Source organism: Rhinolophus ferrumequinum (assembly GCF_004115265.2).
Source record: "Rhinolophus ferrumequinum isolate MPI-CBG mRhiFer1 chromosome 15 unlocalized genomic scaffold, mRhiFer1_v1.p scaffold_54_arrow_ctg1_1, whole genome shotgun sequence".
Taxonomy (NCBI): domain Eukaryota; kingdom Metazoa; phylum Chordata; class Mammalia; order Chiroptera; family Rhinolophidae; genus Rhinolophus; species Rhinolophus ferrumequinum.
In genome coordinates, this window is record NW_022680357.1 from 5,187,843 (window position 1) to 5,209,630 (window position 21,788).

The 21,788-nt window shown below is 44.3% G+C and overlaps 1 protein-coding gene across 2 annotated transcripts in view; it reads right to left on the reverse strand.

Annotated features, from left to right (window-relative positions):
• CREBBP (CREB binding protein) overlaps nucleotides 1-20,830 on the reverse strand; it is a 126,999-nt gene extending 106,169 nt beyond the window's left edge. The window contains exon 1 of one of the 2 annotated variants that reach the window (XM_033101139.1): nucleotides 19,904-20,830. In XM_033101139.1, coding sequence (XP_032957030.1) covers nucleotides 19,904-19,988 — 85 coding nt within the window. In that variant the 5' untranslated portion in view covers nucleotides 19,989-20,830. The remainder of the gene's footprint in view (nucleotides 1-19,903) is intronic. The other variant, XM_033101140.1, reaches the window with a different exon arrangement.
• Nucleotides 20,831-21,788: the final 958 nt, after the last annotated feature.

Below are 21,788 nucleotides of genomic sequence, written 5' to 3' on the forward strand. Positions count from 1 at the left end.
ACACATAAACATGAAGAGACAGCAGGAGCTGGCTCCTGGATACAGCAGACAGCCGAGAGAACCACTGGCCAGGCCTTGCTGCTGCTGCGTACCCAGCTTCTGCATCTCAACATGGTTTTGCAGGTTCCACTTCATAGCTTTCATGCCACTACGTTGTCCTGAATCTGGAGATTCGTGAAGGTCTCCAGATAGAAAGAGCACATGAAATAAGTAAAAACAAAACAAGCCTCAAACATAACTAACATTTTAATTTGTGTCCTTCCAGGTTTTGTCCACATGCACACACATTTCTACTCAGTACTCTTAAAAAAAAAAAATCATCGTGTGTATATTTTTTAAATGCAAAGCTTCAATCTACAATACAAACACAAAAATGAAACTTCATCTAAACCAGAAAGTGGAAGACATTATGACAGAGGTGGGATTTCCTTTCTCACCTCTGTGGGGAAGGGAGGGGATGAAGAGGCGGTCCTAAACTCCCCGACTGGATCTTCCCAGCATCCCAAAGCACTTTTCTTACTTCTTAAGAAAGGGTGGCCAGAACAGGACAACTGCCGGTAAACCCAAGAGAACGGTTAGATAAACACGGCAATGTCAGGGTCTCTAGTCCAGTGTAAGAATTGGAAAAAGAACACTTAGAATTGGAACACGTGAGTTCAAATCCTGACTGAATCAATTACCTGTTGTCCTTGGGCAAATTGCTTAGTCTGAGTTTTAATTCCCTCACCTGTAAAACAGGGACAACAGTATCCCAGGGTTACATGATGAAAGCTAGATGGAGCACTCTGTGTCACAGGCACTGGCTAGCCTATTCTGATCCTACATGAAAACTTGAAAATGTCTTACCTTTAAATATTCACCTACCATCCTTCCACTCTCAAACTGACCAATTTTCTTTTGTGGTTTACTCTAATTCTAGGCCAAATGCACATATAACTTTTACAATTGTTATAGGGCATTACAATTTGGGCTCCTGTTTTGGTTTTGGTTTTTTATTGGTCTGCTGTATTTTGTCCACTCTGACCACTTTTTCTCACCCTGTTTCAATCCAAACACATCTCACAACTGTTTGGGTGCGGGGAAGGTTGACGAGGCCGACTTATGCCCTCGTCTAAGCACATATGAACATGTACACGACCAAATACACAAGGTGTGGCTTTTTAGAAAGACAAGACGTGTTGCATAGGGTTTGTGCAAGGCACATCCATACCCACACCATCATCCATCTTCTCATTAGTGTCACCTAGGGGTTCCAGGCAGCAATTCCTGCCCGAATTTTTTTCACTTTCCTGTTCCCAAATCCCAAGAAAAGTTGGTCGGGAAATCGGGAAAATCGGCTCCTTGATCCTGGGGGTGGTTTGTAGTATCGGCCATCACTTTGTAGAAACAATTCATCGTGGAGAACAGAAACCAGTTTATATCTCGAGAACGGGAAAGCGGGGAAAAAAAATCCTGAGAACAGGCGGGAATTCCTGCCTGGAAACCCTAATGTCACCGCTTTTCCCTACTCTCTAGTTCAAAAAAGTGACAAAGGAGAGTGAAGACGGAAAGCCAGGATGTTGCAACATAACACAGTTGCGCTTTCTACACACCAGTGTCCCAACACTCAGGTTGAGAAATAACCATCTGAATCATGGGAAATTCCTACAACTCAAGATTGAGCACCACCATTTCCAATCCCAGGTACATTCCCTCCTCTCCGAGCCAACTCAGCAGGGGGCCCAGAAGAACACAAAGCTGAAGCTGCCTGAGACTAACAGGCACCCAGCATTCTAGGGGTTCACCCTTAGCAGGCGATTGTCACACAGCAAATATCAGAGCAAACACAGCCTGTCATTTATTCATCATTATCAAAAATCAGTATTTCACCTTAAACAAGGAATGAACTGCTCTCAGGTACTCTGAAAAAAGCTTTTCATTTTACAGAATCAAATACCAGTGGCTGAATCAATCTCTCCACTCAATAACATTTTTAAAGTTTTGTTTGAAAAAAGTTTCAAATGTGTCCGCTAAACAAATCATCCACAAAACACATCTTTCCTCGAGTTTTCTAAAGTCTCTTCTGTCATAGTACCTTATATATTTTTTTCTTTCAAATGCATTTGGAGCCCCAAACTTCTCTGTATTGGCAGAACTGACTTTTCTTCAAAGCATGTACAGACCAGTTTATCACACCTTCTATTGGTCTTAAAAGTCATACTATCAACTTCCCGTTTCAACTCAGGCTGTAAGCACCATGAAAGCTTACATGAAAGATCCTGTCTACCCACTGCTGAGCATAAGACGCCTGGCATGCATGAGGCACTCAACAAACATCCACATACTAAATGAGTGAACGAATTAGAGTGCAGAGTTACAGAAGATACACAACATCAGTTTAAATAAGTTACTTGTCTAGCCAAAGACATAAAATAGCAATCTTAACATTTATTACTACTTACTTGAAACAGAAACAAAGAGAACAAAGTTCGATAATCAATTATTCTGAAATGCTACATTGTTGCACTCGTCTTTTTTTTTTTTTCCACAACTCTTTATCTTCAGGTCTACTTCGCTTTCTAGTAGCTACACCTCAGCACCAGGGACCCTCTATCCCGTGGTTGATGCAAAGATTAAATGGCATAACGTAGGATGAGAAATGGTAGTGTGAAAAATAAACTATGTTTAGAGTTTAGATGCTGTTTTGTGTTCATGTTTCCTTACTTCCAAGCATGAAACTCCCCTCCCACAGATATCTTCCATGCGTCGTGTACCTCTTATTTCTCTCTACAATCCCTAATCCCCTTAAAAAAGAAAAAAAAAAGTTCAGCTTTCTTGAAATTTTTTTTCATAATTTCTTTAGATTTTCCTTGGCATTCCTTGCACTCTGACTACTCAAATGCTTCTATTAAATCTTTCAAAAGCTAAGCACTTTTATTCATTCACCTTGGAATAATTTACAAAAACAATTCCTAAGTCAAAACTGGATACAAAAAATTGATCCAACAAGAACAACGGAAAAGCTCACGTCTAACGCTGAGTAATACAGTATTTAGATGACTTGCAGACCATTCTGCATCTCCTCAGTGCGTGTATTAATACAGCATCAGTTAGATGCGTACAACACAGGAAGCGCACTCTAGGGCAGTGAGCAAAGTACCCAGCCAGGTCTTGATTCAGCTCCGTCTCTGTCAATTACAAGTCTACCGCCCTATGTGTGCATCTTCAGCTCCAGCAATGAAATTGGGATCTGCCTCTAGCATCACTGACAAAAGAATTAAATCATGCAATATGTATACAGAACTCAGCCTGCCATACAACAGTGAGGGCTCAATAAATATTAGGCATTATTATCACTGTCACGGACCTATCTTCCAAGGTCACGTGTCAGGACCTGGTACCTTATGTCTCATACAGGGTTCGTGGTCAATAATTGCCATTTCTCTATGGTAAAGCCCTAATAATCCGCGACAATTATAGAATAAAAGCTTTGAAAATTATTGGGTATTGTGTAAATAATGAAACAACAATGGAGAATTAAAATAAAAATAATAATAATGAAAAGGAAAAGGAAAAAAGCACTATTTTATTAGCATTTATGCCATTACAATTTTTATCTAGGCATTTAAACAAGTTCCCGAAAGACATCTTAACGTTTATTTCTTTTTACAATGACTATTAGGAAATAATTAAAGCAAATTCGTTCTAAAATCTTCTGCGATTCAGGCTTCTTTTATGCAGATACACCACCCCCTAATTAGTACAGAATAATGAAGTTTTACTTCATTCTGAACAATGATCTTACATTGAGCAAAAAATCTTGCCCTTCCTCAGAATCACTATCTGCTCAAGAGCCAAAGTAGGCTTGGTTGGGCAATCGCTTTCCTCCCAGGCCTTCCTACAGTGGAAGCAAGTCCCTGCTCTGTCTCCGGCCTTCACTCCATGCGGGGCTGACTGGGCTTATTTGAGGTTGGAATAAAAATCTGTTCTCCACCACCACCACCAACCAGCCAGGATTATAATCTCATTGAGGAAAGCAGGCCATGGACACCAAGTCACAAACAAAGCTGGTAACACATACATGTCAGATTTTACAGCCAAGTGGAATAAGGAAGTGAATGGAAACAGGAAAAGCTTCAAATAGGAGACAAACTGAGCATAATTTCAGAGGGAAAGGACACTGAGAAAAAAGAACATTCCAAACCGGCAGAGGTAAGCAGGCACAACAAACTGAGTTTTGCTGTGGTATCAAGAAAAAGAACTGCCCAGTGGCAGGATTTCCCTGTAGGTGTGAATTCAATTCAGTAGGAAGGACCCTATTAGAATGCTCTAAACAAGGAATGGACTTCTTGGGGAAAGTCATTGTCAAAGCCCATTTAAATAATTGGTCATCATACAAAGCAGAGCATATGACAGAAAAAGAAACCAAACCCAATTCTATCCTCTAGTATGAATACAAATGTTGTGAGCAGGTTGTAAGACAATTCAATTTGTTAAACACCAATTTATGGCAATTTATGGGACGAATATTCATGTTACAAAAGGATGCATCCATGGGGACTCTTTAGATGGAAACCTGCCTAGTAAGTACCTTTAAATATTTAAACACCATGAACTATACTGTCTGAAGTGAGAGGAAGGAAACCAAGCTATTGGAACTAACTGGGATAAAACTACAACACCTTAGAAGCTAGCTGTAATGTAAATCAGAGGAGAAATACCTGATTTATAAAAATGCACTTTGTATACAGTCCCTGATTTACAATATTTCGACTGACAATTTTTCGACTATATAATGGTGCGAAAGCAATACACATTCATCCTTTGAATTTTAAATTTTGATTTTTTCCCAGGTCGTGACATGCTGCAGTGGCAGCAAAGCACAGCAATCATGAGGGTAAATGACCAACACGCTACAGTGTGTTCATGTGGTAGATGGTTCTGCCCAACTGCAGACTAACGTGAGTATTCTGACCACGTTTAAGCCAGGCCAGGCTAAGCTCTGATGCGCAGGCGGTTAGGTATAATTAAATGCATTTTTGACTTATGACATTTTGAACTCACAATGGGTTAATCGAACATAACCCCACTGCAAGTCAAGAAGCATCTGTAATTTATCAAGAATAAGTCTATCCAGAAAAGGTAAAATCTACTTTGTGCGATAATTGACTATTAAAATTTAAACATTTTATTTTTCATTCCCAAATGCACTTCATGGTTACTCTGCTTCAGGTATCAAGATATTTTGCTTCACCCAATGTTTATTATTTACCTTCCAATTAAAGGACCCAAGACAGTCCTGATTGAAAGTTCTTTGTCACACTGGACCCTAAATCATCCGAGTTCCAGAATCACAGCCAGCCTCTTATCTTCATTTGATGTTCTACCTAGAAGTTCCAGGAAAGTGCCATTCCCAGACAGTGAGGACAATTTTAAGTTTCCTAAATGTGGTTTGTGTCCTGTCTCCCTCAGTCCTGAAGGGTGGAGAAAAGCCTTCAGGGGACAAAAGTGGAACAGAAGGTGCTGTCACAGCAGCAAGCCACCACCAGACCGACCATAAATTACCCAGCAGCCCCTACACGGTAACCAGATGGTCTAGAGGAGAGGGAGCAGAAAGGGGTTTGCTGTTCGCCACCACCACAGTTGACAGGGGCGCCAGGACCCAGGTGAAGTGCTGAAATCAGCTGCTTGGCCACCCTGCAACCCAATTACCAGTGCTGGGGGAGGAGGAATGAAAATGGGGGCTGAGCTAGGATCCAATCTCTGCAGAATCAACCCCCTCCCCAGGTGCCAGGCCACTTCAGGCTATCTGGCCACAGCCTAAGTACTAGCAAGCAGAGACCAAGTCCTCTGGCCCAAATGCTGGGAGCTATAGCTGGCAGGCAGTAACACAAGTCAGGAGAAGGAGAAAGAACGTATCCTGGACTTAGAGGTGCCAGTGTACAACATACGGAAATGTGTGGACTATATGAGAGCCCACAACAGGAAAGGAATGCATTGAGTCTAAAACGTACACCAACATCCAGACAATGGAATATTATTAGGCACTAAAAAGAAATGAGCTATCAGGCCATGAAAAGACATGAGGGAAACTTAAATGCATATTATTAAGTGAAAGAAGCCAATCTGAAAAGACTAGGTACTATATAACTATATGACATTCTGGAAAAAGCAAAACTATGGAGACAGTAGAAAGACCTGTGACTGTTAGAAGTTGGGGAGTGTGGGGGATTAATAGGTGGAACAGAGGGGATTTTTAGGGCAGTGAAAATACTCTATATAATGGTAGATACATGTCATTATACATCTGCCCCAAAACACAGAAAGTACACCACAAAGAGTGAACCCTAATGCAAACTGTGGACTCGGGGTGCTGATGATGTGTCAGTGTAGGTTCATCTATCCTAACAAATGTACTACTCTGTGTGGCATGTTGATAATGGGGGGGGGGGACCTGTGCATTTGTGGGGGTAAAGAGCAGGTGGAAATCTCTGTACTTTCAATTTTGCTGTGAACCGAAAATTGCTCTAAAAAAAAGTCTTCAAGGAAAAATAAAGTACACCCTAAAATTATAGATAAATTACAAGCAATTGAGAAGCACAAAATGGAGAATCACAAGTTAAAACTAACATCATCAATTAGAAAATATGAATAAATAACATGCACAAAATATCTAGTGATGTCCATGCTTGGTTTAAGTGTGCTGCTTTTAAAGTTTTAAGAATCCACCAACATATAAGCTCTTAGGGAACAATTTGATGATACGATCAAAATTACAAATGCATACTGCTTTTAACCATTATTTCCATTTTTAGGAATCTGCTCTAGAGATGTACACATAACTGTGCAGAGCTAGTCACTGAGGCACTGTTTGTGAGGACAAGATTGAAAATAACCTAAATGTCCATCAGTGGGGAGCAGATTAAACCAATTATGTCCCATCTCATATAATGGAACACTAGCAACTACAGAAAGAGATCATGAGGAAGCACTCCACCCGCTGCTCTGTACAGGTATGCCACAGTGTGGACAGTACGCTACCTTGGGTAAGAAGAAAAAGGCAAGAAGGGGGCAAGAATACACAGTGTCTGCTTGAAGAGAGAGACCTGCAGAGGAGCGAAATCTGCTCACATCTGTGGAGGGAGATTCTCACTCTACAAATCTGTGCCCTCTGATTGTTCAAACATGTGAGTGAACTACCTGTTTAAGTAATTAAAGAAACTGATTTTTTCAAGGCAGCCCCTGGCGTGTCCAGACCCAGGTGATTTGCTTCAGCCCAGGTGATACATCTGGAATACTTCCAGGCATTCCCAGTTCCAGTTGGGAGTGTTTACAGTTTGAAAATGAAATCTGAAATGGGCTCAGTATCAGTTTAAAATATTTTTAATGTTCAGATGAGTTTAAAAGGTAGGCAAAAAAAAAAAGTACTTTAAAAAGGACTTTTCAAAAGTATTATTTTTTTCTAAAGTAATCTGACAACCTACATATAACATTTTGTACCCAACATAGTAGTAAGATAAATGTTGCTCCTATCAGGAAAGCTGACATTATTTCAAAATACTTAGAGAAACATTGCCTGACAAGGTCTTGTAGTTTCCAGCACATCGATGATCAACCCTCTAATAAAAGGTTTGTTAAAATCGGAGCTTGTGACAAAGGAAGTAATGATTGGACATCACACTAAAACACAATCGCATTTTCAAATCTTTGGATGACACTTCTAAGTTAATTTACACTTTGTTCCAATCATTCTCGCTAAAGGTCTAACGGTTTTGCAACAGGAACTAACCAAAACGCCACTTCTCACCATTTAACAGATTCTTCTAACCACAAATACGAAGATGTTTTGCTTTGAATTTGATTTACTTTTGACTAGTTTTTCATGACAAAAATTATATGCTTATGGGTTTTTTAAAAAGCCTTCAGCAGACTATGAAGTGAAAAGCAGAGAGCCCTCCCAAATCATCCCTGTCCCCCATCCCCAAGAAAAACAATTTTTAGAGAGTTCCTTCTGGAAATCTGTGCACACACTAGTAATCTATCTTTTTACCCCTAAAATGATCTAATGATCATTTTTATTCTCCACTATTTTTATGTAACGATTCCCAAACTTCTCTTCTCTCTTACAGTCCAAAATGCACTCACAGTAGAACACTTGGGGAAGAAAGAGTAAGAGAGAGCATGTGCTCATATACACGCAGCCTAGCTCCACAATGATACATACACTGGTTGCCCGTGGGGAGTAGAGCTGGGTGACTCCAGAAAGACAGGAGAGGGAGGTTTTTCATTAAACATTCTTTTGTACTTTTTGGAATTTTGAACACTTATGCATATGTTACTATTCAAAAGAATTTTAAAAAAAAGAACTTTTAAAAGAAAATTCTCCTGTTTGCACAAAAATTTCCTAACATCTTAAATAAGAACACCAGTTCTTATTAAGCTGCTTTTCAAGGGGACTTTTTCCTCCCACAAATAGGGTTTAGGAGGAGAGAAAGCAGTTGTCAACTCTTCTTGCAGATAGGAATTTGGATGGAAAAATACACTTTGGAAAGGCTAGACTAGACTTCCTCTAATTACCCTGGAAGTGATGAGTTTCTAAAATGTATTGTTTTTAAAGCCCTAAAAGAATGCCCTGGACTCCATGGTCTGACAATGGAGGCTCTCCACGACCTTATTTGACCTTGCTTTCAGGGCCCAGCCTGACTCCCACTCACAGGGGCTCATCCTGCAAGGGCTCCAGTGTGCTTTCTCTGAGAAGTTTCCCTGACCAGTGCACCTGAAGCATTCGGTTCCTTCCCATCACGTCTGATGTGTTTGCAATTGGGACAGGCACCGGTAGGGCTGCTGGATTGCCTGCCCACACCACTACACTCTGAGTTCCAAGAGGCCGGAGCCACCACTGTTGGCACAGCCTAGCAGGGCCCCACATAGAAGCACACATAATTCCTTTGAATAATGCAAGCATTTAAATATTGGCTGGATAAAAGAATGATATGGTAGACTTGAGACTGGAGCCCAGGCCCACCGACTCCCCAGAGCAGGACACCAGCAGTCTCCACCTCAGAAGCAAGACCACGCTGCTTTCAAATGGTAGCCCATTAAACGTAAACCCAAAAGAAACTGGTTTTCGTAAAAACTGTTCTACACTCAGGAGTTTATACCTTAGACCTCCACACTTGCTGTCATGCTGTTCCCTTTGCCTAGACAGTACCCACGCCCCATCTCCTGTTCATCCTCAGGTCTCCGCGCTAATGCCACTTCTCCAGGAGGCCTTCCAATCCCTGCAGAACAGACGCTGTCCTACACCAGGACTGCACCTCCCCGTCGAGGTACGAGGTCACGCCTGACTAGAGCTACCTCCCATGAAGGCAGACACCGGACCTGTTGTGTTCACGCTAGATTTCCAGGGCTGACACCACAGTGTAACCAATATTTTCTAAATGAGTAAATAATCCTAAATTTAAAGCGATGAGCATTTTTGAAAATACCTTCCATCTTTAAAAGACAGTCCTTTTAAAGGAACTCTGTCCTTTAGATCATAAATATCTTAAAGAAAACTCTAGACAAACGAGGTAAGTAAATGTACTTAGGCCTGTGCTATACAATGCAGAAGTCAATAGCCACATGTGGCTATTTTCATTAATAAAAATTAAATAAAATTTAAACTTTAGTTCTTGAGTCACATTAGTAACAGTTCAAATGTTCCATAGCCACGAGTGGCTAGTGGTTCCAGTTCTGGGCAGTGCATGTATAGAACATGTCCATCGTCACAGAAAGTTCGACTACACAGTGCAAACTTAGAGATTATCATGAAAACAGTGGCATTTCAAACTAAGGAAATGTCCAAATCCACTCTCTTACTGTTGAGAAGGAAATCAGTTTTTCCTTAAACTTTCAAAGATTGAGAAAATCACCAGTGTGAGCTAAAATACTGGCTTATCTCTCGATAATTCGAATGATTTCCTCAGAAATTTTTAAAATTTTTTATTTTATTATTTTTTATATTAGTTTCAGGTGTAAAAAAAAATGATTAGACATTCACACCCTCAAAGTGATAGCCCCAAAAGGGTCTACTACACCCCTCTGACATCATATATAGCTGTTACAGTACCACTGACTATATTCCCCGGGGTATACTTTACATCCCGTGACTAGATATAAAATTATAGCTGACATTCAATATTATTCTACTTCAGCTCCAGGTGTACAGCGCAGTGGTCAGGCATCTACACAGTCTATGAAGTGATCCCCCTGATAAGTCCAGTACCCATCTGGCACCCTTTACAACATTATTGATTATATTCCCCATGCTGTATTTCACATCCCTGGGACTATTTTGTGACTACCAATTTGTACTTTCTAACCCCTTCACCTTCTCCCCCATCTCCCAACCCCCCTCCCACCTAGCAATCATCAGTTTTTTCTCTGTATCACCTCAGAGATTTTTTAAAGAGAAGCTCAACTCTGGGCAGGCTGTGCTCTTCAAACAAAAAACAATCCCCATAGTAGTAGGGGCACAACCAAAATGACACAGATAATCTATCAATACTTTATGTCTTTTTGTTATTTTCAAGAAGAGAAAATTCCCACAATACAGCAAGGAGCTAAATCCCTTCCTTTCAAGACCAGTGTTAACTGAACCAAAGAGCAAATTAAATTTCACTGGTATTTCTTTTAACCAATCACCCTGACTAAACTGGATAGTGAACCCAAGGCCATTTTCTCCCCTAACTGTTTTCTAAAAAATTGTTATTTTTGTAATTTCGCCATACTCGCTTTCCCTTTTTCTCTAAGTCCTAACCTAAATCAAGTCCTTATTCTGAAATACTAGAAAAACAGTCCCATTTAGACTTCAATTTTCCAATCAAGAAAAGCTTTTAACTTCAAACACAGACTGAATAAAGGGTGTAAAACTGTTACCAGTTTTGTAGGAGTCCTGAATCAGCTTCTAATTCATCCGTCTGCAAGCTGGTACTGAGACTACAGTAGCCCTGGCGCTGGAAGCCAAACAGGCAGGGGAGGCATCTTCCCATTTACTCAGCAAGAAACTTCCATGGACCTGGTTCTGGATCAGATCCCTAGCCTACATCATCCCAGCTTTCAAAAGCCCAAGAGGTAGGTGACGTATATATTTTCCCACACAATTAAACAGTAATAGTTGCTACAACCTGCTATATGCCAGGAACCAACATACAAAGCTAATCAAAGTGAGAAGGAATGGAAAATTCTAGGGGGAAAAAAATCCATTTTAGAAATGACTCTTCTCCCACCCCACCAAAGTTCAAATGTAAAGTCACTGGCCCAACTCACAGAGCTGATGAGCCAAGATTCAGTGTCCACCCTGAGCAGAGGCAGGGCTCCCTCCTTACTACCACGCTGCCCACATCCCATATTAAAAGCTCTGACATTTCCTTCAACTCTGAGTCATGGTTAGAAGGTTCTACTTTTAATCAGGTGACAAATACTCAAAATATTTTAATCCAAAGAAATTGGGTCGAGCTCTTATGGTCCATAATTGTCAAAGCAATAGATAGATTTCTATAGTTCCTGAGTATCATCATTCAGTTTGTAATCAAATACCAAAATTCGCATTATTTAAATACTGCACAAGCCTCTCTACAGGTTATTATTAAAAACAGTAGCTTATTTTTCTCAATATTTCATTAGTTATTCTCACTACAAAGTTAAAACATGTATAGATGGTACAGTTTTGATAAGAAAAATCCAAAATATTTGGGGGGAGCGCAAAGGGAAGCTTTTGAATTATAAAAAGAATTTGCTTTACAACTGAATTGTACAACTCCATTAAACAGCTACAACTATTAGGAAACACCTACTGTATATGGTAAAACACAGGTATATTAGAAAGACTGGCCAATTAAGAGATTTTCAAACAGTAGCAGATGGGACACCCAGAAATAGGAAAGTCAGGTGTAATTAAGTGAAATTTTTTTTCACCACTAGATTTTGCTATTCTTAGCAATGGTTCAACTAAACATTCTTTTGATTAATGGAAATGAAACATGGGGGAAAATGTCACATGGGATGATATGCAAGTCTTTCTAAGGGTAAGGTTTAAAAAGAAAGAAAATTTGTCTTTTAGACAAAGAGCTCAAAAATAACCTTGCTTCCCAAATTTAGAACCATAAAACACCCTAAAGGCAGTTTTTCAAAGACAATAGTCATTTTCTATATTGTCTAAGAACTTGGTGGGGGGGCACTTGCTTACTTCCCTGTGCAAAGAACTCTTCCCCAAGACCGAGTGTGTCATTTCCAATCAAAGGTCTGCTCTGCTCCCACAGGACCCTGTGCATGGCTCTGGCTCAGCCCTCCTATCAGGGAATCACAGCCCCCACACAAAGTCAAACACGCAAAGCCCCCCAGCAGGCACTGGTGGAGGACTCACGCTTCCATCCGTGATGGGCTGCACTGTGAGCGTGGTCCTGAAAGTCAGGCCTAAGGCTGACGTGGAAAGTGTCGCGTCTCTCCCCCGTTTGTGCAGGGGCTGTGGACAGGCACTCCAGATGCAAGGAGTCCACCAGCCTGCGACAGAATCCTAAGGAGGGAGGCACTGCTAGGTGAAGGCCTCAGAGTGGGCTGAGGGAACCCCAGGCTCATGTGCTGAAAACCAGAGGGCACGGCCAGGAGTCCGAGAGCTTCTGAAAGACGAGGATAACCAGAGCAGGCGCAGATGAGCGCCACAGGCAGATCACACCCAGAGACAAAACTGTGGGGAGTGGCCAGCGTCTCTTGCCCAACAAGAAGGCACAGAAAACCAGCAGGCTCCCCAACTGCCTGGCTCCTTACTCTGGTTCAGCACCAAAGGCCCAGGAGACACAGGCTACTACTACTGGGGTGTGTTTCCCTTGGCCAAGGCCCTCGCCCTTCCCAAGGTCTGTTGGTCGCAGGTGCTACCCCCACTTGGAACAGCTAGCCCTGGGCTTCCTAGCATTCAGGAAACAGCAGGTATATAAATGAAGCCCTCTTTGGGTTTCCTTTCAGACTCATACATTTTAGCATTTGATTGCATTTTGTATTCTTTCCTCAAGTTTTGCCCCTAAGTCCTAAACTACGCAGAGGCATCGATCAGAATCCTGTGTGCACTGCTAGTGCCTATTCCCTAACAAGTACCTCAAACCAAACTGCAATAGACCCAGTAAAGAAACAGAACCACATATTCATTGGATACTTAAACAATCCATGAAATATGTTTCAAAATTACTAAGAATTTTCAGAACATGCCACACCACTTAAGTTTGTGCAACTTTAGAATTTCATGGCCATTGTTCCTATTAAAAAAATACAAAAGAAAATGGAGGCAAAAATCAATAATATTGATTATATAATTCTTGGCTATATCCTCACTGAGTGGCCTACACTACCTGCTCGTGATCTGCCTGCTCATGATTCCGCATGGATATGAGTACATGACTACTGTCAGTTCCAGAACCATCGACAAACAGGTCTCTGGTCCAATCAGAAAAGCAACTCCCAGTAAATCTGAACTACAGGGCACACCCACTTTCCCTGGTAAGGACAGGACCAGCCACCATGCACTGAGCATTTACTCCGAACGGGTACTTTCTCCACATCATCTCGTTCTACCCTCATAACCATCCTTTGAGATGGGAATGGTTATCATCTCTATTTTACAGATGAGGAAAATGAGGCTCAGAGAGCTGGTGTAACTTGACCAGGGTCATGATGCTAGCAAGGGGGAAAGGAAAACTGCACCTATTGGGCCTGGCTCCAAAGCCAGTGCTCTCATGCCCCATGCTCAGTCAACACCACAGCCGGTGCTGCCAACACCGAGAGCCACCAGAGCCACCTGTGAGATGCCGAACAGGCCCTGCCATGAGCACTCCTATGGCCAGCCGGGCTGGCCCACAAGTGAAAATGCACAGGTGCACATCTGCATCTCGATAGAAATCGTGACTAGGACAAACAGACCCTAAGATTTGTGGCAATGAGTTTAAAATCCCAATCTTATGAGAAAAGCTATGAGAACTAAGAAGGACAAATAACATTCATTCATTCACACATCCCCTCAACTATTTACCGAGAGCCCAGCATGTGCCAGGCACTGCTTCCAGCCATGGAAACACGAATATAAAAAGCTCTCATAGAGCTCCTCACCTTCAAGTTTCACTAGAAGGTGCAGACTTGGAGGGCTTAACTGGGGTTAACGAAAAGCAGAATGACAAGCAAATAAAACAATCACCTTAATTAGCTGGGTTTTTGTTCAACTTACCTGATTTTAAATTAAGCAGTACATAAAACTGTTACACAGGAACAAAAAAGACAGACAGGGGTTCTCTATGAGCTTTGAAGTGGCCCCAGACTCTGCCTGGCTGCAGAGGGTTTATCATCCCTGCTCCCCGTGCTTCAGGTTCAGCAGTCAGACCAGCACACAGTAGGTGCTCAGAAAACCTGTGCTGGCTGCCGTTCAACTGCTCTGTCCTTGAAGCCTTCAGAGACGGCTGAGATTGTCACCACCCTGGCAGCCGGGTGCTCCCAATGGATCCTCAGAGCATGAGTCCCACGTTACTACACTGCGGCCCAACGGCTAAACAGTTTTACTGGCACACAGCCGTGCCCATTCCTGTAGTTGTGTCCAGGGCTGCTTTCACGTTAAAATGGGAGTGCTGAGCAGCTGTGACAGAGACCATCTGGGCCGCAAAACTGAAAATACGTCCTCTGGCCTGTAACAGAAAGTTTGCCCACCCATGTGTTACATAAAAAAGGTTTGGGAATGGTGTAAACTACAGCCCCCGTCTCCACAGCCCATTGGTACATAATGGCTCTGGGAAAGCCTGCAGTCAAGTTTCTTGGCTATTCCCAACCTCATTTGAGCACAAAACTTTTTTTGAGAAACACTTCTTCACATGCCTTCTCGTTCCTTGGAACATGCTCGAAGTGCTGGTATGAATAAGATAAAGAGGTGGTGTCCTGAATAATGTTACCCCAAGAACTGAACTGGCTTAAAGCAAGCTGTCCTAATCTTGCTGTACACAATAAGGTACATTTCATCTTAACAAGGGAAAGCACACTTTTTTAATTAGGTTGGTGCAAAAATAATTGCGGTTTAGAAGGTTAAAAATAACTGCAAAAACCGCAATTACTTTTGCACCAACCTAATGTATTTAACTGTTTATTAAACTAAATCATTTTCAACTATTTTGTTTTCAAACACACTAAATAAAAATACGAAGTTGGCACTTATGTAGCCCCAAGTAATCTCATACTTTGTCACACAACTACAATGGCACAAGTCAGAAGTCGTGAAAACACTGGTTAACAATCTAAGCATCAACTTCCAACTGTAGGATTAAACTTCAGTCCCTTTATAACTAATTTTCAATTATGTTGAAGAATTACATAATCGGGGGCGGCTGGATGGCTCAGTTGGTTAGAGCGCGAGCTCTCAACAAGGTTGCCAGTTCAATTCCCGCATGGGATGGTGACTGCGCCCCCTGCAACTAAAGATTGAAAACGGCAACTGGACTTGGAGCTGAGCTGCGCCCTCCACAACTAGATTGACGAGCTGATGGGCCCTGGAGAAACACATTGTTCCCCAATGTCCCCCAATAAAAGAAAAAAATTTTTTTTAAAAAGAGTCTAACAAGAATTACAGAATCAAATTCAAACATTAAACATGAGCGATTCTCAATCTTGATTGACTGTCAAGGGACCGTGGTGTGATTCATACTCACTCACCATCACCTGAGGAACTTCAAATGGAGGCACTGTTCTCGCCCCTCACAGTTCTTCAAAAGCCCCTACATTTCTAATAAGTAAAAGCAAAGCAAATTCATGAAAAGCCCTAGTCCTTGATGTCTCTGTGAAAACTTACATTTCCTTTCATTTTGCCAGAACTTAATTAAGAGATAAAGTAATTGGACTGGTCCTCAGTTACTCACTGCAACAACCACGAAGATGAGACCACACGAAGGTGCGGCCTGGGGTGATACCCTGCTGCTGCCAGGAGCAGAGGAAGGAGGAGGCCCTGCCCTGCGCCGCCGCAGGAACACAGCTCTGCTCCCCCCATAGCTGGTCACAAACTTTCCCCATAGGGATCTCATCCATTTGCTGGAGTTATGCTATTGAAACTTGCCAAGTACTGCAGTCTCCTGAGTCCGTGATTCAAGCAAATTCCATGTTTATGAAAGCAGATTTAGAAAAATGAATATACTGTATAAATCTATTTACTTTAACGATCTAGGTTAGGTTCTGGTTTCGACCCTTTAAATTACTTTGGGCAGATCACCTCTCAAGTATGGTTCCTCACCTAGAAGCGAAAGGAACAGAACCTCCCTTTCCTACCTATTAGGATGCTATGAGGACCAAACTGAGGTGAGGGAGGAACGCACGCTGATACATAAAGCTCTGCGCATACATAAAACATCATCATTTTGTTGTAAAAGGTATCGTGGTTGATAACCGTATTTACCACATTCTTTAAATATGGTTTTCTACTGCATTTAAAGGGATTCACATTATAAAATGTAATCACAACTGCTTAGGGGACACTTATACAGATGAAATAGACCTACGTTCAATTTTCAGAAGGCAGTCTTAAAAAACTTTTTTATAAATAGTCTATTTGTTGTATGTAAATTTGGCCTCAATTAAGCTGACAAAAAAAGTCTACCACTTGCCTGGATATTTATTCTCCTACACTGTTAAATCATGAATCCCTGCTGTTAAAAGACACTAATATGCTGTTTTAATTTGGACATATTAAATAAAGAAGTTTCCAAAACATACAACTGACTATACACTGGTAACATAACGTCCTACTTCTTACAAAGGGTGCCATGTAAAGGAAAACTATAGTTGTGAGAAAGCATTTAAGCCTTCAATGTAAAAGAAGAACGTGCTACTTCAACAACATCTGATACCATCGAATTCTGTGCCACTCCAGAGCTGAGGTTTGGGTGCGGTGAAAAGGAGTTTCTCCTTGCTGCTCTTGCTGCCTTCCTTTGGGTGCATTCCCTATTTCCGTGTCACCTCTGCACACTCTCCTCAGCGGCCCCGGACTTCTGCCTGCCATCAGTGGCAACGGCATATCACTCGGAGATGCCACCTTAACTGTGCGGTGTTTTATGCACATAACGCTCCCCCTGCTAGACTGCAAGAGCCCTGAGGGTAGCACTCTGGCTGTACCCTGCCCAACGTCAGGGGTCCTGTTCTCTCAGCAAACTGCCAGCCCCCAGACTCATCTAACAGACACCAATGACTCCACAGACCAGTCCCCAGACACGCACTGCATGGTGGCAGTCCCAGCAGCTTGTTTCTCAGGCCACCAAGGCCCCCTCCCACTCCTCCTAACCCCTCAGCTCTTCCTATGCAGTTTCTCTCCCTCAAATTTTATCACAAGCAGGGGACACACATTGGTCCACCGGGCCCAACTGTCTCCTAGAAGCCTCAGACACGCATTCTCTCACTAAAATAAGGTTGAGTCTCTCAAGAATGTTATTCCCAGGTCTCTCCCCCATTTCCTACCTAACCAAACGTCTTCACTCCTTTGATTGTATGAAATGTAATTCCTTTAGTCCTTTATTTACTTAATCTATGTCCTTACGATCTGTCTTAAAACCAGTAGTTACAGGAAACAAGGTTGTACATGGTTTAATGTGTTTGATGATTCCCTTCCTTGCCACCAACAAAACAGACCCTTTCATAATAACGTGATATGATCAATGTGTAACATGTGATGACTATGTGAATTTCATTCTTTGGATTATTTAATTCAGATCTATTAAAAACTGACTTTTTCGTTCCACATTTCAAAAAGTAAAAGAGCCCCCCATAACTTACGAGTATCAAAATTGAAAAGGAAGGGGGAAAAAGTGGGCAAGAATGGAAAATCCTTTTGGATAAACTTTGATGTACTTAGCAGCACATTAAGTATCTGACCATTCAACAACGGAACTACCCAAAAGGCCATCCTTTGGGCTCCATCTTGGAAACAGCAAGATGTATATACTGTGTTTCCCCTAAAACAAGACTTAGCTGGAAAATCAGCTCTAATGCATCCTTTGAGGCAAAAAATAATTTAAGATCTGTCTTATTTTACTATAAGACCCGGTCTTACATTAATTTTTGCTCCAAAAGACACATTACAGCTGATTGTCTGGCCAAGTCTTATTTTCGGGGAAACACAGTAGTAGATCAACCTTTTTGTTAAGTCTTGTGTTAATTTGTTCCTCTGTATAAAACAAAATCTGCAATAACCTCATTCAACAGTAGCAAAGTTGCAAAGCCATCCAAAAAGTTACCAGTTTCAGAGACAAGCTTCAAAGCTGAACTTGCCTGGTATGATCTACTTTTCATATGATTAAAGACTTTTCACTCAAAAAAGGCAAGATTAATGAAGCAAAGGAGATCTGCAGTAAAAGAGCATTTAAATCACAGTTGTTTCCACATTTCTCACTTCAGGTAAGGCGATTTTACAAGACTAAAATCAAACTCAACTCTTTATTAGTTCTTAAAAGAGTATTAGTAACTTTCATATCCCATGACACTTATTTACTCTTTCCCACTGTAGAACGAATTTCATTTTAATTAAACAACAATCTCCTTGATAGATTTTTACGTAAATTGTTTCTCTCACTTCTACATTAACGAATATTCTAGGAATTGTATTAAAACCAAAGCCATAAAATTCAAGCTCTGTTTCAATAGCAGAAATAGATTTTTAGACCACGAGTAGAAATGTGCTAGTGGTCAGTCACAAAAATATTTGCAGAAGCTGAACAGCTGTGTCTACTGCAAATCTGAAGGCATTGCTGCAGCAAATCTAATTCAATTTGGACTCATTCATTATAAACTGATTTTCAGATGCTGCTACTGCAAAGCCGTACTGGAAAAATGCAAGCTGCGCCCGGAGACAGAACTGTTCCCAGAGGCGACAAGTTCTTACTGCCAAGGAGAGCTCTAAAAGAGGAAATACAACTAGTTCATAATGCTACCATGAACCAGCCCAGAAGAACCCAGAATTATTAAATGAATAGAAAACTAAAATATTTCTCTTAGGCAATTGATAATGATTACCTAAGGAAGTTTACAGGAAGCTGCTTAATGAGAAAAAGATTTATTCAGTATCCTGCTAAAAGAATTGTTTTTGAAAAACCGTAATTCCTGTGTTCCCTAATATTTTTCATACATCTACACTGTAAAAGTAACACGAGCTCAAATGGCGATTGCAGCCCAAATGAATCTATTTAACTTTTTTTTAAGGTTATACATGTGAAATTAAACACACCACAGTAACTTTTAGAACATCCTGCTAACAAAGTTTGGGATTGTGGAAAATGGAATGACTCGGTTGACCAAACAACGAGAGTTTTCAAGATAACTACTAATGTGCTCCCAAAGAGCACAGAGCACATTCCAAGAAACTTCTAAGTCGTAACTCATAATCTGGCTGTTGCTGAGTGTCTTCTGGTCACAGCGTTGCGAATGTGTCACCAATTCAGAAAACACTTGGGGTCCCCTTTCGGCGGCACTATTTGCTTCTCTATCCGTCAAACTTACCCTTTGCTGTCATCCCTCCAGACAGCCACGCGTGTGTCGACACACGGCGGCAGAGGGAGGAGTATGGAATCACCACGCAAAACAAACAATCTCCTCTTTACTTTTTCTCCCTGGAAGTACCACTCGGTTTCCACGCGAGAAAGGTCCACCAACTCCGGGGAACCCGAGTACACCCGGGCATGTGAGGCCCAACTCGGGTTCCACGACAGTCTTCCTAAAAACTTCCCGTCTCTGGCGGAGCTCTCGGGGAAGGGGCTGCGCCGGCCTCCACTTCGGGGAGCTCCGCACGCCCGCCAACGAGTTCGGCTCTCCGGAGGACACTCACCTTCGGGGGGATCTGACAGCGACCCCCGGGGCTCCCACCCCCGCTCAGCCCCCTCCTCACCTGTGCTGTCATTAGCCGAGAAGCCGGGCGAGCTGAGTTTGGCTCTTTTGGGGTTGGGCGGTCCGTCCAGCAAGTTCTCGGCCATTTTCACCTGCTCGCTGAAACAGCCCCGAACGCGGGCGGCGGGACCAGCGAGTGCTCCGGAGCGGGGGTCGGCGCCGGCCCCAGCCGGCTACGAAGGGAGAGCAGCGAGCGCGAGCGGCGAGCCGCGAGCGAGCGCCGAGGGAGAGGGAGGGCGCAGGGCCGGGTGGGGGAGGCGGCGGCCAAATCTCAGCCACAGCAACAGCGCCCCGCAGCGCTCACCGCCCGCCCCCGGCCGCTGCCGCCGCCGGCCGCGGCCCCCTCATCCCCTGCCCGCCTCCCGAGCGCGACACTCCGCGGCGGGGGCGCCCCGGCGGCCCGGCCGCCCCCACGGGCCCGGCTGGTAGCGACGGCGCCCGGCTGGCCGGCTCAGGCAGTCCCCGGGAACATGGTGCCGCCGCCGCGCCGCCGCCTCACTCCCCCCCCCCCGCGCCCCACTTAATTAATTCGCTCGCGGCCCGACGACCGGGGGGCTCCGGGCTCCGCTCTCTGCCCGCGGCCCGCCGCTGCCGCCGCCGCCGCCGCCGTAAGAAAAAACAATGCGCGAAGCGGGGCCGCCGCCGCCGCCGCCGCCACGGCCCCCCCACCCCCCGTTCCGCCGCCGCCGCCGCCGCTGCCGCCGCCGCCGCCGCCGCCGCCGCCGCCGCGGCTCCGGGAGGCCGAGCCGAGAAGCGAGCGGGGCCGCCGGAGCGGGCGCCGAGGGCCGGGCGGAGCGGGCCGGCCGGGCGGAGCGGGGTGCGCGGGCGGTTGTGGGGCCCGGGACCGGCGGGGCCGAGTAGATCGCGCTCGAAGCCCCGGTCGGGTCCGCGACAAGATGGCGGCTGTTGATTCCTCAATTAAAAAAAAAAGAAAGTTTTTTTTCTTCTCTTTCCAGAGCCTGAACGGGGAGGGGGAGGGGGCGGGGCACGCCGGTGCGTCACCCCCCCGCGGCGTCACCACGCACGGCCCCCGCCCCGCCCCCTCCACCTGCGCCGGCCCGGCGGAAAGAGCCGAGCGAGCTCGGGTAGTAGGGCCGAAGGCGCGGCTGCGGTGTGTTGCGCGGCGGGGCGGCGGCCGGGCCTACGGGACCACGGACGCCGGGCCCGGCGGACACTTTTGTTCTGACCGCGATTGGGCTGCCGGGCCCCGCCTGGCCGCGGACCGGACCCCAGGCGCAGAGTCGGCACCGGCCGGGCCTGTCCGTCCCTCTGGGGCGACTCTGCCGGGTCCCGGCTCCTCACTTCCCTGCCCGCGATGTCCAGGGCGACACGAGCCAAGCCTGGTCACTTCCCCTTGCCGGATGCCAGCGATCTGTCGTGGCCTCTACAGGTTACAGACCGCCCTAGGTCCGCCTGCGAGCTTGTGCAAATGGGGAAACTGAGGCAGGAAGTGGCAGGGCCGGGATTCGAACTTCCGCTGTCAAAGTAAAATGAAGGGGACGCAAAACTCCTGAGCCCCTGCTCCCCAGCCCAATGCGACGGGGTCCCAGGGGCCGACTCCTCACCTACAAGGGAAGGTGGTGAGCGCTGTTCCTACCCTGGGCTGGGGCGCGGCCAGCCTGTGCCAGGCCCAAATGGCCCCTTACATCCGGGCTTGGGCCCTGGGAACTCCGCAGGAGATCCAGACAGGTGTGGGGTCCGGCTAGTATAGCCACTCCCCGCGGGACAGTTCCACAAAAATCTAAGGTTTGCATCCCAGTTTTATCTGTTCCTCCGACTTGCCTGGCGCCTCATCCCGAAGTCCTTATCTGAAAGGTATCACCAGCAACCCTGTTTCCTAAGCCAGAAACCTGTGAGTCAACTCAGACTCCTCCCTCTCTCTCTCC